The sequence below is a fragment of the Trichechus manatus genome, unplaced genomic scaffold (assembly GCF_000243295.1).
Source record: "Trichechus manatus latirostris isolate Lorelei unplaced genomic scaffold, TriManLat1.0 scaffold00041, whole genome shotgun sequence".
NCBI lineage: Eukaryota > Metazoa > Chordata > Mammalia > Sirenia > Trichechidae > Trichechus > Trichechus manatus.
In genome coordinates this window covers 2529947-2546954 of record NW_004443977.1, presented here as the reverse complement: position 1 = coordinate 2546954, position 17008 = coordinate 2529947, and the positions used below count along the sequence as shown (strand labels likewise).

The window sequence follows — 17008 nt, the reverse complement described above, 5'->3', positions numbered from 1 at the left end:
CTCATGAGCTTTGAGATAGTGATTGGTTCATATTCAAAGATTAGAAGAAAATGGTAACATTTCAAAATGTATGTGCTGTCAAAGATTTCTGATGAGAGCTCTTATTTAAAGGATACTACACATAGAATTGTTTTGAGGGGATATAATTCCATTTGCAATAACTTTTGTAGTTTTGCATTTTATATAGAAAGGATAAAAATCTGTAGATCATAATAATATTGATGTGTCTCTCTTTTGAAGGATGACCAAAACCAATTTTATTCCTGAAATTTAGGGGGAAGAAGGTAAAAATTTGAAATTTAAGTACAAAAACAGTTTTAAGTAAGAATTTAATATTTTTTCAGGAAAATTTCAGCTTATAAATTTGATAATGAATAACAGATTATGTGCTGACATGTCTCATATGAATTGCATTCATGGTTGTATAAAGGTTGATGGCATTAAAATTTAATGTAATAGACTTTAATTCTGTTAAACAAATGTTACATTAAAAGTTTATTGATTATATGTATATATATACATTTTAAAGAGAGAATGGATTTTAGATATAGTTTGATTTAACTGTAGCATTTTATATATATACCGTGAGAACTGGAGTAATTGAGTATACTGGCCAAAGTCACAACAGTGTTGAAGAATTGAGCCCACACTAGAACTCATAGGTGTCTGATTTTCATCTTGGTCTCTTTTAAAAATGCCATTAATTTTCATTTACTCTTTTAGTTGCAAACTTGTCAGAAATAATAAAATTTAAAAATGTTTGGATATATATACTGTCCTCTATTTTCTGCAAAGCATTGAACACTAGCTAAAGGAGGGGGAAATATAGCCTTACTTAGTAAAAAACACTAATTTCCATACTGTTTTTGAAAGTTTAAAACATTTTCAGTATTTGTGTCATTCAATGAAATCCATTAAAGAAATGTAAATATTTTAATGGATTTTTGTAGTAATAACAGGGCCCTAAGTATAGGGAGCCCTGTGGTGCAGTGGTTAAGAACTATGGCTGCTAATCGAAAGGTCAGCAGTTCAAATTCACCAGTTGCTCCTTGAAAACCTATGGAGGCTGTTCTTCTCTGTCCTATAGGGTCACTATGAGTCAAAATCGACTTGACAGCAACGGATTTTTTTTTTTTTTTAAGCACGCACACAACAACAAAGTTGTGAGAAATGTAAAGTAGCAACAGCAAGTGAAAAAAAAACCAGTATATGAAGTCCAAAGCTCAATAGTCTGTGATTTGTTACTTTAGATTTAAGTGAAAGGGGAACTCTGGCAAAGCCATAGTAGAATCACTAGGAGACAGTGAAGAAAAAGAAAAATGGTGGAGAAAGTGAGAATAAAGGGCAGAAGTAAAGAAGGACTGCAAGGAAGATCTGCTGTTAGAGCAGAGAGGAAGAGAGCCAGTAGCTTCGCGGAGTCTCTCTACAGTCTCTATGGAAGGAGAGACAGCTAGGGTATCTCCGAGGCTTTCTTGTATACTTACATGCATTGTATTCCTCAACTCTGTGAGGGGAAGAGGGCTTTAGAGAAAGAGAGGGGGAAAATCATGGCTTATAGTTTAGTACCATAAAAATTATGACCTTTATTTAGCATAACTCTTTAGTTATCAATGCTTTTGATTCTCTTATCAGTTTATCCCTATCCCCGTCCCCCACACAAGATTATTTTGATGTTCATTTTCTGAAGATTCCCTATGTTGAGTACTTTATAACACTCATGTAGACCAAAAAAAAAAAGAAAAAAAATCTGTTTTAATGTAGTTGAGATTTTAAACTCAAGAAAATTCATAAAATGTTTGATCCATTACAAACCAACAGCTCACCTTAAAAATGCAAAATTTTTGTAACTGAAATTTGTGTTGCATATATAATTAAACCATAAGTTTGTCTATTCATTTTGAAAAACCAAACTTTATTTTGCCTTGGAGTACATGTGGTCATAATGTAACCAACAGAAGATACAGTGCACCCTTTCAGCTTCTGTAGTTTATTAAGGCTTTACTATCACCAAATGAGATAGTTTGCTATGGTGGAAAGAAAATAAACTGAATAAATCAGTCTAGGGAAAAATATATTTGAATTTATTATCTAATTCATATGTAATTGCTGTATTTGTAATGCTGTTGGTTTGGAATGGTAGCTCCTGATACAAAGGCACAAAATAATGAAGTCAATGTATTTAGTCACATTTTGTTAATGTCTCATAAGTTATATCCTAAATCTTTACCTAGTACCTCATCCTTTTGCACATAAGTGGGAATGGAGCTGCTTAAACATATTGTAGATGGCTTGATACCCAATTATGGAAATGACGGTTTTGGAGTTTATTGGAAAACATTTATTATACAAATAGCCACAAAAATGTAAGAATGTGGGAAGGAATGACCATCATCCCAGGAGATTTCAATTTGAAAGTTGTAGGAGGTTACCATCAAACAATTTTCTATTTTATGCCATATAGAAGTACTTCAGAAAGAATTTAAATTGAAAAAGAAGTTGTGATACTAGATCAATAATCTAAAAAACTAAAATCTACCATAGAGAGTTACTTTCTCTCATTCCCCAAGGCAGATATTTTTAAAGGAGAAAAGAAATCAAAGCATTTTTTGAAGTTTCACCAAAAATAAATTCAAGGGTCTTGGGATTTGAAGGACAAAGCTAGGGAACGTTCATATAACTTAGCAACAAGGAAAAAAAAAAAAAAAACTTCTTCCAGAGTTTAGAAAAATAAAGCTTCAGCCAAGAGTAAAATTATATATAAAGGCAAACTCCTTGAAAATCAAGATCAGTACTGGAAGTACAGGCACAGCTGTATTCAAAATGGTAAATACTTCTGCTGTGTCATACCTCTAGCAGGAGAGAGGTTTCTTGAACTAGTCTAGCATTGAACCCCATGGAGAGCAAGGAGAGCCAGCTGGCTGTGGTTTATCATTTCTCCTACTGGAGAAGTTATTCCTAATGTACAGGGAAATGTTTCTGATGCTCCAAGCGTTTAGAGAAACAAACTCTAGAATTGACTCTGCCGATAGGACTTTAGCAGATGTTACATCATTTGTTACGTTGACAGCTTGTTTGCTTACACTGTCTCATGCAGCCAATGTTTTCACAGAGAATTTCGGGAGTTTGAGAATGGCTCCATCTGTGTGGAGTGTGACCCCCAGTGTGAGAAGATGGAAGATGGTATACTCACATGCCATGGACCGGTAAGTCTAAAGACATCTGTGATGGTGTTGGCTTATTTTTAGTATCGTGTATGAATGTTTGTTATATCATTGTATTATTGTTTATCCATCCATTTTTTAGATATTTATAGCGTGCTCTGGGGAAACATGTTTACTGTTCTGCCCTTAAGATGCTTACACTTTAGTAGTAGAGATAAAATATTTAAAAATTCAATGTCATAAATATTTATGTAATTAAGGTGATATTATGCCCTAAATAATGTATTTAAAGAGAAGAATAAGATATGGAATTACCCTTGATGATTGCACAGTATTGAAAATAAAAGAGTGATACACAAGTAACTATACTGAAACATAATAATTGATCAAATATGTATAAATTGTTATAGGAACACGAAGGAAAACCTAATTCTGTTATGAAGGTAGAAATTGGAGCATCAAGGAAGGCTGTAGAGAAGTGATGACTGAGCTATAATTTGGAAAAGAATCTGGAGAGAGGAAACATGTAAAGATATGCAAGTGTGAAAGTTTATGTTATGTTTAGAGAAAACTGTAACGTTTATGTCTGTGTTAAATCATTTAGCTATCATGACAATGTGGAGGACAGTTGAAAAGGAGGAGGAAGACTAGTACTCATAAACTAAATATAGTGTGATAAGCACTATGGCAAATGGAAGAACTGAGCTGTGAGAACCCAAGAAGGGGCCATGGGTTAGGAAAGCCTTCATATGAGGGGATGTTAGTCTGAAGCTAGACCCAGAGAAAAAATGACAGCTATATTTTAGACTTCCCGTTGGTTTCCATCATTGTCGTTTTTCTTAATGATGAGGTCAGTATGAGTTTGTCGTTCTAAAGTGTCATAATCATCCTTCTTTAGACAAATTTCCAGTTTATCTGTATCAATTAAGTCATCCCTCAATAGATTATTTGAGGACCAACATTTAGGTGTAGCCAAGAGCTCAATATCGTTCTGTAAGAATTCATTTGAAATTTAAATAGTATTAATTTTTCTACAAAAGTGCTTATTCAGCACTTAATTAGCTTAGAAAAAAATATCATGAGCCCTCCAAACTTCCATTAGGCCCCAGTGAACCATTCTGGAACTTCATCTAAAGAAGGATATGGAAGCTTGGACGGTTGAGAGGACCACAACAAAGATGATTAAGCTTGGAAAATCAGACCTATGAGAAAAAGAAGTGGTGTTATTTGGCCTGGAGAACCAAAGTCGAAAAGGCAAATTAATATATAATGATCTCCAAGTAAGTACGCAAAGGGCTTATGCAGCTGTTTTCTCTCTCCTCTAAGGACAGTAATGGAAAATACTATTAATCTGCAGCTTGAGAAATGTGGATTCTGTAAAGAATGTCATGGAATGCAGGAAAGTAAAATTCTGTAATGGGTTGTTAAAGCAAGTTGAGATATCTATATAAGTCTTCCTTAAAAATTAAAATGTTTAGGTACATCCTTAACCGTAAGTCATGGAATGAAAAAGTCTCTTCAGAGAGTCTGAGACTTTTAAAAAATATACAATTAAGAAAAAATCGAGAATTAGACCATCTCTTCAAAATAAGGCAGAGAATAATCATGTCTCTAGATTTAGTCATAGCATGTATTGGGCATAGATTTAAAGAAGTATTTTTAAAAAAACTATGAATGATTGCCCAGAATTGCCAAATGCTTCCTTTGTGTATCACTATGAATGCCACTGCACTAATATTTCCTGTGGATTTATCTTTTTTCTAGTTTAATTTTTTTCACACCTATACTTTCTTTTTTCTTTGTCTTATCCCTTTCATTCTGAACACACTCTGAGAAACATCTTATTTAGTACCTACTTTGCCAGACTATGTCAGCATACCTATTATTGCATTTTTACATACTAACAGATTAAGAAAATCAATGTACAGAGATATTTCTCAAAACCACTACAGTGATATTCTTTGTTTGCATATTTTATTTTATTTTTTCATAACATTAGTGTTTTTCCTATATATTGAATTCTGTAAATAGAAAATGAATTCAAATTAGGATATTTTGACCTGTCTTACAATTTTTATTATTAAAAAAAATCAGATATTCTTACCAAATAATACTTGTGGTTCAATTAATTCTAAAGATAGAAAACTGAGTTGCTACAAAGTAGTATAAATATATTCATTAATAAGCCATATTTTTTGTAGTCTCATTTCATGGAGAGGACCCTTTGTACATGATTTCGTTGTTTGTATAATATGTGTAGCAAGCCTAAATTTCATTGAGGAAAAGACCTCAGAACTGCTGGCTATACTGGCTTTAAGTGTGAAAAAAAGTTCAATGACTGTATTACCTATGAATTAAAAGTGTGAATTATTGTGATCATCATGGATCATATTCATATTTTGGTTTTAACAAACATTTATTGAGTACCTTTTGTGAGCTAGTAATCATGCTAAGGGTCTTAGTTACCTAGAACTGTTGTAACAGGAAAATACCACAAGTGAGCTTTAAAGAACAGAAATTTGTTTTTTCACAGTTCAGGAGGCTAGAGTCTGAATTCCAGGTGTGGCTCTAGGAGGAATACCTTCCTTATCTATTTCAGTATCTATTTCTAGTATCTGCCAACAATCCTTAACGTTCCTGGACTTGTAGATGCATCCATCTCTGTTGTTTATCTTCCTCTCCACACTGTGTGTGTCTCTATGTCAATGCTGATCTTTCTATAACCCAAAAGTGATTAGGTTTAGGATCCACCTTACACTGGTGTGACCTATTAACATAGCAAATGAAAAACATCCTATTTTCTAACAAGATTATATTTACAGGTACAGGGGTTAGGATTTCAACACATATTTTTGAAAGACACAATTTAATCTATAAAACTTCACATATATTTTCTTTCATTGTTCTTTAGGTATTCCCATTTTCTTCAGTTAGGAAACTGAATCTCTGAAATAATTGAATTGCTCAATACAGTAGAGCCATTACATTACAATTTTGACATCCAGTCTCAGTGTGCTTGACTCTAAGTCCAGTGGTCTTCCTATTCCTCATGTTGGGCCTCCTATGATATGAAATTATACTAGCAAATGACTAGTTATTAGTTTCTCTTCATTTGTATGGTTTTTTTTTTTTTCAGTTTATTTGTTCATTAATTCATTGCTTACTTTGTTCCTTGTAAGATTTGAGGTAGTTTATAAAAATACACAAAAGAAAGAACTGTAAAGTTAAAGTTCTTGCAATTTTTTATCTGCTAAGGAAGAGTGAAAAAATAGACTTTTAATGAGCACATTTTGGTTCTGTAATACCAGCACTTTTTCATCATTATAATTAAGACCACTACCAAGGGCTAAAACTGTGAACCAATATGTCTAGAGTTCAGAGAGAGGAGCCTGGTGGCTCACTGCTCAGCTGCTAACCAAAAGGTTGGCGGTTCAAACCCCCCACCGCTCTGCAAGAGAAAGATTCGACAGTCTGCTTCCATAAAGATTATCAACCTTGGAAACTCTATGGAGCATTGTACTCTGTCCTGCAGGATCACTGTAAGTTGAAATGGACTCGACAGCAACAGTTTGGGTTAGAGCTCAGAGAAGACAAGTCAAAAGTGTAGAAAGTTCAGTAGAGCCAGATAAGACATCTATGGAAGATCAGAGCACAGAATCAAAACCTAAATGATCACTAAGCCATGAAATGCTTAGCAGGTAAGGACAAAACATCTATTAGGTAACATGTCTTAGAAAAAACTTGACTGAGTTCAAGCAATGGCCCAGACTTTGCTCCCATTCTTGGGGCAGCCTTTTATAATTCATGCTATGTTTTTGCCTGTTTCTGCCTCCACATGCTGTTTACCACAACTAGAGACGGGGGATTTTGTATGCTGGGTAGCAGTCATATATCACGTGGGATATCCAAGAAGTTCTGGAAACTTCTCCATGAGACTGACACTGATGAGATAGAGGAGAAAGCCATTTCTCATTTTCATTTCTGCTATTATGATTTTTTTCTGCTGCTGTCATTTTTCCCTGGCCTGTCCATGGCTCCCTAATGATAATTGCTAATACCGATGTAAAACTTTACAGATTATCAAACACTATGATGTCCTGAATCATATTATCACCACCTCCATTTAAAATATAAAGAAATTGAACCTTAGAATAATTAGAAGACTGCTCCAAAAGGCAGCAGGTCAGTAAGTTGTAGAGCTGGGATTCAACTACAGATGTTCTGACTTCAAATTTGATATGCTTTCATTTTACTTTTTTTTTTTTCCGGGCTACAATGTCTGTAAAGGTAATAAGGATGAAATATTTGCTTTCTGGAAATATGACAGTGGTTTTTAAATTGGGATGGTATTATCCTACTTAAATGTGACAAAAATCCAGGATAATCTTGGGAGGAATAGATTTGGAATAAAGCAAGGCCTGTGCTTTTATATCCTCATCTGTCTGCACTTGGTTTTCTTTATTTCATTCTTTTATTTTTTTCAATATCAACCTTTCTCTCTTACTTTCACTTCTACTGTACAGTCCTATTGAGAAAGATAAAGGTAAAGGGAGGCAATGCAAGAAGAAGGAAAAGTTGGGAAATCAGACAAAATTGCAGAATGCCAATGTATAGACTAGAGAGGCAACAAAAGGAGAGGAGAAGGGAATTGATTTTCAAAATATATTCTTTATTAAAGCTGAAGTAGCTGTAGGAGTCCCTGAGCAGTGCAAATGGTTAATGTGCTTGGCTGCTAACCAAAAGGTTTGCAGTTCAAACCCACCCAGAATTGCCTCAGAAGAGAGGCCTGGCCATCTATTTCCAAAAACCCAGCCATTGAAAACCCCGTGGAACAAAGTTCTACTCTGAGAAACACAGGGTTGCCATGAGTTGGAATCAACTGGATGGCAACGTATTTGTGTGTGTGGGTTTACAGTGGCTGTTAAAGTCAGATTAGTAATGTGCTGCCACAGCAAAGAACCCGAATATTACAGTAGCTTACAAAAAAAAAGTTTAAACATTGTTTTATGTAAAGTACATTATGTAAAGTACACTGCAGATGTGGGAAATGATCTGCAGTAGCTTTCCTCCCTGAAATGACCTAGCATTACAGGGTGCTTTGAATTTATGTCAACTCCACATCAACACAACGTCCCAGGATCACAGCAGCAGGAGGCAAGAAGGCTGATGAGTTTAGCCCTAATCCTATCATAGATAGCTTTTACTTTTACGGACCTAAGTAAGTCATACTTTACCACTTAAATCAAGAAAAAAAACCTATTGCCATCAAGTCGATTTTGACTCATAATGACCCTATAGGACAGAGTAGAACTTCTCCCATAGGGTTTCCAAGGAGCAGTTGGTTGATTTGAACAGCCAGCCTTTTGGTTAACAGTCAAACTCTTAACTCCTGTGCCCCCAGGGCTCCTTCATGTGTACATGGAAGTTGAAGAAAATTAGTAAATAGTTAATTTGTCTTTTTCAATAGCTACCAGAGAAAAACACTGTCACTGAAAAAGAAATGTAATATTTCTGTCAGGGGTTAGCCTGTTCTTTAGTTATCTACCTAGATTATTAAGTCCAGAGGTATCTTATAATCAGAGATAAAGAATGTAGCTTTCACCTCCATTTTCTGTTATTGCATTTATCAGTTCATTCATTTACTTAGGTTCTTAAAAGCTTTGGAAATACTATGATAGAACAGTAAGCATTAGACACAATTATTTCTTTAAATCTATTATGGAAATGAGATGGGAAATCAGTATGTTTCATTTCTTTTGAGATTTGATGGCACTTTTCTTAGTTATGTTGGCTTAGGACATTAAGTTTAATATCATGATAATACAATAAAATCATTAAGAGGTGTTTAAAAAACAAGGAAAACAAAAACTAGTTTATCTTATTAAATACTTAAAGAGCAAATATAAATTTCAGTCTAGTTTCATGAGTTTGTTTTTTTAATAGCTTCTGCTTTTGTCTGGATGTTGTTTCACATTATAAAAACTTAGAAAAATAATTTGTAATTGCTAATTCAGACAATAAATGCCTCATTTTCTTGTAGTTTTATTCTCATGTTCTCTAAGAAAATATCAGCATGTCTGTTGTCTTGTACGGTAAGCCATGCCCCTGAGCATACTTGCACAGTAAATGATTTTGTAAAATAGACGGCATTCCGTGCCTAAGTACCCATGAGCAGGTGTTAAAATTGGAAGCTTGTGAAGTATTCTTTTTTGGTAGGGAATAAGAAATTGTCATTAGCAAACTCTTCACGTTAAATAGGGATTAGGTTTCATAGGATAGCTTTTTTTCTTTTTTCTTTTTTTTTTTTTCAGCTATGGAACTCACATCAAAGTAGTGAAATGGGCAGAAATTTCATTGATGCTCACCAGTCTCAGGATTTCCAGAAGTCTCTTCCTGGTTACTTTTTTTTTTTTTTAACCACTATTCTTCATTAGCAAAGGAGCTCTGGTGGCACAATGGTTAAGCGCTGGGCTGGTAACTGAAAGTTCAGTGCTTCAAACCCTCCACCCGCTTGCGGGAGAAAAGACCTGATGATCTGCTCCAAAGTTTAAAGCCAAGGAAAGCCTATGGTGCAGTTCTACTCTGTCCTATAGGGTCACTGTGAGCCAGAATCCATAGGAAGACACGTAACAACAACTTCATTAGCAGCCTCTGTCTTTAAATTATTAAATTATTTAAAATATTACATTTCTTGATTTCTTCAGGCCTTACATTATCACCAAGTTGCAATATTTTACTGCTTTTGAATTAACATTTGTGTAGGGTGTAATTTAGTACTGTGGATGGATCTGATCCCCATATTCCCTACCTAATAAATGTTGTTGTGTGCAATGGAGCTGATTCTGACCCATAGCGGTCCTATAGGGCAGAATACAACTGCCACATAGGGTTTTCAAGGCTGTAATCTTTATGGAAGAAGACTTCCCTATCTTTATCCCATGGAGCAGCTGGTGGATTTGAACCACCAACCTTTTGGTTAGTAGCCGAGAACTTAACCACTATGCCATCAGGGCTCCTGCCTAAGAAATAGATAGGTCTCTATAACTTTTAAAGGAGCTCTGGTGATGCAGTGCTTAAGAGCTCTACTGCTAACCAAAAGGTCTATGGTTGAAAACCACCAGCAGGGCCATGGGCGAAAGATGTGGCAGTCTGCTTCTGTAAAGATTTATAGCCATGGAAACCTGATGGAGACCAGTTCTACTCTGTCCTGTAGGGTCACTGTGAGTTAGAATTAACTCAATGACAATGCATTTTTTTTTTTTTATGGTATAATTTTTGCTAACTCTTAGCTCCCAAAATCCCACTGACTACAATTAGAAACCTGATAAAGTTAATTGCCCCACTCTATATTTACTGTATTTTATTCATTTAAATTGTATTAAATATGAACTATCATAATTTTTTAACCATGTGGGCATAGCCAGATTTGGGGGAGAAATGTATCAGTGGAAGAAGACATTACGGGGGGAATGGATGAAGAGAACAGGAATCCTAAGAAAATACGCTGTTCAAAAAACAGAAGTAAAGTAAATTTCAAGTAGGTAATATCACCATTCAGAACTTCAGTATTTAATTCAAGTTCTAGGGGCTTTAAAAATTCTAGCCACATTGAAATAATTAGCAGCTGAATATGTGAAAATATGACCATATCTTAAGAAAACAGCAATTTTTATCAAAATGTTCTCCATGTTCGTTCATCTGAGGACATCTAATTATTTCTTGCATGGTTACTATCCCCAACACCAAATCAGATTATATTTTGTAAAATCCTTACATGTTTACTACTAGTTTCACTTTTTTTATTTTTGTTGTGATGTTGTTGTTAGGTGCGATCGACTTGGTTCTGACATAGCAACCGTATGTACAAAAGAACAAAACACTGCCTGGTCTTGTGCCATCCTCACTATCTTTGCTATGTTTGAGCCCAATATGCAGCAACTGTGTCAGTCCACCTGCTTGAGGGTCTTCTTTTTTTTAACTTACCGTCTACTTTACCAAGCATGTTGTCCTTCTCCAGTGACTGGTTCCTCCTGATAATATGTCCAAAGTAAGTGAGACAAAGTCTGTCCATCCTCGTTGAGCTTCAAATGAACATTCTGGCTGTACTTCTTCCAAGACAGATGTGTTTGTTCTGGCAAGCCATGGCATATTCAGTATTGTTCGCCAACACCATAACTCAAAGGCATCAATTCTTCTTTGGTCTTCCTTATTCGTTGTCCAGCTTTCGCATCCATATGAGGTGATTGAAAATACAGTGCCTTGGGTCAGGCACACCTTAGTCCTCAAAATGACATCTTTGCTTTTTAATACTTTACAGAGGTCTTTTGCAGCAGATTTTCCCAATGCAATATATCATTTGATTTCTTGACTGCTGCTTCCATGGGCATTTATTGTGAATCCAAGTAACATGAAATTCTTGACAACTTCAATATTTTCTCTGTTTATCATGATGTTCCCCCATGCGTCTGTCAGTTTGTCATGTGGTGGGGGCTTGAGTGTTGCTGTCATGCTGGAAAATATGCCAAAAAAAAAAAAAAACCCTTTGCTGTCGAGTCAATTCCGACTCATAGCAGCCCTATAGGACAGAGTAGAACTGCCCCATAGAGTTTCCAAGGAGCGCCTGGTGGATTCAAACTGTCAACCTTTTGGTTAGCAGCCGTAGTTCTTAACCCCTACGCCACCCACAGTTTCCAAAAACATGCCACTGGTATTCAAATACCAACAGGGTCACCTATGTGGGACAGGTTTCAGCTGAGCTTCCAGACTAAGACGGACTAGGAAGAAGGACCTAGTGATCTACTTCTGAAAGGAATTAGCCAGTGAAATCTTATGAATAGCACCGGAATGTTGTCTGATATAGTGCCCGAAGATGAGCCCCTCAGGTTGGAAGGCACTCAAAATACGACTGGGAAGAGCGCCCTCTCAAAGTAGAGTCGACGTTAATGACGTAGATGGAGTCAAGCTTTCAGGATCTTCATTTGCTGATGTGGCATGACTCAAAATGGGAAGAAGCAACTGAAAACATCCATTAATAATCAGAACATGGAATGTATGAAGTATGAATCTAGGAGAATTGGAATTCATCAAAAATGAAGTGGAACGCTTGAAGATCGATATCCTAGGCATTTGTGAGCTGAAATGGACTGGTATTGGCCATTTTGAATCGGACAGTCAGATGGCCTATGCCGGGAATGACAACTTGAAGAGGAATGGCATTGCATCCATCCTCAAAGAGAATATTTCAAAATGTATCCTGAAATACAACGCTGTCAGTGATAGGATAATATCCATATGTCTTCAAGGAAGACCAGCTAATATGACTATTATTCAAATTTATGCACTAACCACTAAGGCCAAAGATGAAGAAACTGAAGATTTTTACCAACTTCTGCAGTTTTAAATTGATCAAACATGCAATCAGGATGCATTGATAGTTACTGGTGCTTGGAACTCGAAAGTTGGAGATAAAGAAGAAAGACTGGTAATTGAAAATATGGCTTTGGTGATAGAAACGATGCCAGAGATTGTGTGATAGAATTTTGCAAGACCAATGACTTCTTCATTGCAAATACCTTTTTTCACCAACATAAACAGTGACTATACAATATCTCAGGTTGTTAATGAGTCATCCTACAATCCTGATACCAAGTTCTTCTTCATATAGTCCAGCTCCTTGGATTATTTGCTCAGCATACAGATTGAATAAGTATGGCGAAAGGATACAACCAAGACGCACAGCTTTTCTGAATTTAAATCACACAGCATCCCCTTGTTCTGTTCGAACGACTGCCTCTTGGTCTGTGTACAGGTTTCTCATGAGCACAATTAAGTGTCCTGGAATTCCCATTTTTCACAATGTTATCCATAATTTGTTATGATTCACATAGTAGAATGCCTTTGCATAGTCAATAAAACATAGATAAACATCTTTCTGGTATTTCTCTGCTTTAAGGGAGGTTTGCGTCTGGCATCAGCAATGATATTTCTCATTCCATGTCCTCTTCTGAATCTGACATGAATTTCTGGCAGTTGCCTGTCATTGATGTCCTGCTGCAACTGTTTTTTGAATTATCTTTAGCATAATTTTACTTGCATGTGATAGTAATAGTATTGTGTGATAATTTCCGTGTTCTGTTGGATCACCTTTCTTTCGAATATGCAGGTATCTGCATCTCTTCCAGTTGGTTGGCCAGGTAGCTGTCTTCCAAATTTCTTGGCATAGACAAGTGAGCACATCCAGGGTTGCATCTGTTTTGTTGGTATTCTGTTAATTCCTGGAGCCTTGTTTTTCTCCAGTGCCTTCCATTCAGCTTGGACTTCTTCCTTTAATACCATCGGTTCTCGACCATGTGGTACCTCCTGAAATGGGTGAATATTGACCAATTCTTTTTGGTAGAGTGACTCTGTGTATTCCCTCCATCTTCTTTTGAAGCTTCCTCCATCATTCAATATTTTGTCCATAGAATCCTTCAATATTGCAACTTGAGGCTTAATTTTTTCTTCAGTTTTTTCACTTGAGAAATGTCCAGTATGTTCTTCCCTTTGGGTTTTCTAACTCCAAGACTTTGCATATTTCATTATAATACTTTATTTTCTTGATCCTCCATTTGAAATCTTTTTTTCAGCTCTTTTACTTCATCATTTCTTCCTTTCACTGTAGCTACTCTGCATTCAAGAGCAAGTTTCAGAGTGTCTTCTGACATCCATTTTTTTTCTTTTCTGTCTTTTTAATGACTAGTTTATTTCTTTATGTACGATGTCCTTTATGTCATCCCACAGCTCTCCTGATCTTCAGTCATTAGTGTTCAATGCCTCAAATCTATTCTTGAGATGGTCTCTAAATTCAGGTAGAATGTACTCAATGTTGTACTTTTGCTCTCATGGACTTGTTTTAATTTTCTTCAACTTCAACTTGAGCTTGCATATGAGCAATTGATGGTCTATTCTGCAGTTGGCCCCTGGCCTTGCTCTAACTGATGATATTGAGCTTATCCATCATCTTTCCACAGATGTAGTCAGTGTGAGTCCTGTGTATTAATCCAGCGAGGTCCATGTGTATAGTTACCATTTATGTTGTTGGAAAAACGTATTTGTAGTGAATAAGCCGTTGGTCTTGTAAAGTCGTATCATGTGATTTCTGGTGACATTTCTATCACCTAGACCATATTTTCCAACTACTGATCCTTCTTCTTTGTTTCCATCTTTCAAATTCCAATCACTAGTAATTATCAATGCATCTTGATTGCATGTTGGATCGATTTCAGACAGGAGAAGTTGGTAGAATCTTCAGTTTCTTCATCTTTGGAATTAGTGGTTGGTTTGTAAATTTGAATAATCATTGTATTCACTGACCTTCCTTGTAGACAGATGGATGTTATCACTGACAGCATTTTATTTCAGGATAGATCTTGAAATGTTCTTTTTGACAGTGCATGGGATGCCATTCCTCTTCAATATGTCATTCCCAGCATAGTAGACCATATGACTGTTTGATTCAAAATGGCCAGTACCAGTTCATTTCAGCTCACTAATGCCTAGGATATTGACTTTCAAGTGTTCCATTTCATTTTTGATCACTTTCAGTTCTCCCTGATTCATACTTCGTACATTCCATGTTCCAATTGCTGTTTCTTCTCATTTTGAGTCATACGCCACATCAGTCAATGAAGGTCCCAAAGGCTTTACTCAATCCACGTCATTTAGGTTGACTTTACTTTGAGGTGACAGCTCCTCCCCAGTCATATTTTGAGTGCTTCCAACATGAGGGGCTCATCTTCCAGCACTATATCAGACAATCAGATATTCAAATATATTTACATATTATCGTTGCTTATTAATACATCACATATTAGAAAATTAATGTATATTATATACATTAGTATATAATATGAATTAGTTCAATTTATCATGCTCATGTTTATATCATCTTTATTCTTGGATCAGTTTCTCTATAAAGTTTTCTTTTGCGTGCATCTGCTTTATTATTATGGAGTTTTTAATGTTTGATTATCAGAATTTATACTTATAGGTCTCTTAGTAGTTTCTCTGTGATTTACTAAAATCCTTATAAATAGACATGGCATGATTTTATTATCACAAATTGATTTGAGAGGGACAGTAACCGAGGAATTATTTTATTTGCTCCGATTGCCAACTTCCTTGTAATTTGACCATAGTAAATTTTAGAATTTATTTTTCAGATAAAGTCCTGGTACAACCAAAGGAGAGTTTACATCTCACCCTTATACAAAATCCAGTGTTGCCTAATATCTGTATACCCTTCTCATTAACTCTTCGTGAAGGATATTCACAGACTCCGAATGATTGTGATGAATTGTCCCCAGGGAAAATGTATTATTACCAAATATTGTGTACTGTAGTATCACCAGGAATAAATCACAGAAAGAAAATACTGATATTGTTCTGAAAAAGTCACTGGACAATTTTGCTGATCTAATTAAATTACAGTAGATGGGAAGATATGGAATTCAGTTGACTCAATAACTGCAGATTTTAAAAATAAAAATATTTCCAAAAGGTGACATTATAATATTTTCTACACATACAGGGTATCAAAGATGAGCTATTAGGCTCTCATTAGTGACATTTGTACTACTGTAGCTACATACACCTTTGTACTGCTGAAAATGCACTCCAGTTCTTTAGAAGAAGGATTAAAGCCCAGTGAAGTCTCAGTAACTAAAATGCATGAATGCATTCCAGAGGAAAATAATCCCACTTTTCTTTGCCTATTTTTTCCCCCTCTTTTTCACTCTTCAGGGACCTGACAACTGTACAAAGTGCTCCCATTTTAAGGATGGCCCAAACTGTGTGGAAAAATGTCCAGATGGCTTACAAGGGGCAAACAGTTTCATTTTCAAATATGCTGATCAGGATCGGGAATGCCATCCATGCCATCCAAACTGTACCCAAGGGTAAGTGAGCAGCATCCTTGCTGGCCAGGGACTCAAAGGGGTATGTGTTGAGACAAAAGGTATCTTTATCTCATGTATCTTTATCTCAGAAACTGTCTACTGATTTTATCATATTCTCATACAAAACTCTATTAATCTTTATACTTAATGTGTTGATTTTTAAGAGAAAGCCTTTCTAAAAGAAAATGCTTTAAGGAATCACATTTATACACTCTGAAATATTTCTGTTTAACCATTATCTCTAACTATCCTGTTGAGACCTTCATGAAGCTGGTGTCAGGTATACTTTGAATGAATGTAGATATCTTCCAAATTTAACTTTAGATTCAAGATACCAGAAACGACAAGCTGGTAACCATGTTTTTACACTTATTAAATTTTTAACGGGAACTTCCTGTTTCCTTGTTGTCAAAATTAGCTGAAAGTGAAGATATGTCCCTCTGATAAATATGACTTTGGATCACTCCTTCATCAACATCTAAACAAAAGTAGTAATTTTATGAAAAAAATGGGGAACATAGTTATATGTATATTTAAAAAAATGCAAGTATATTCTGCAAAAGTAATTATATTATAAGTTATCTTATAACCTAGAATTTATTTGAGCAATATAGGCTAATTCAAGATGAGTACACACTTTTCTGTTTTTCAACAGTATTCATTATACAATGAATAATAAGTAGATTACCTATGATGATGATTGTATAACAAAGACACATTACAGGAAGAAGAAAAGCACAGAACTATAAAAGAAATAATGCCACTCATCTAACAAATCCCAACAACTATTTCTTTACAAGATCACAAATCCATCTTAGTAAGGACTTTTCTTTTTCTCTCCTCCAGAATGTGAATAGTTTAGAATTGAGTGCAGTTTCACATACTCTATCCTCCTGTCCAAAAACCCTTTTC

The 17008-nt window shown here is 35.4% G+C and overlaps 1 protein-coding gene across 1 annotated transcript in view; it reads left to right on the top strand.

Moving 5' to 3' along the window:
- ERBB4 (erb-b2 receptor tyrosine kinase 4) overlaps positions 1 to 17008 on the top strand; it is a 624218-nt gene that overhangs the window by 503167 nt on the left and 104043 nt on the right. Inside the window, exons 14-15 of the mRNA XM_023731191.1 lie at positions 3110 to 3203; positions 15942 to 16096. Coding sequence (XP_023586959.1) covers positions 3110 to 3203; positions 15942 to 16096 — 249 coding nt within the window. The remainder of the gene's footprint in view (positions 1 to 3109; positions 3204 to 15941; positions 16097 to 17008) is intronic.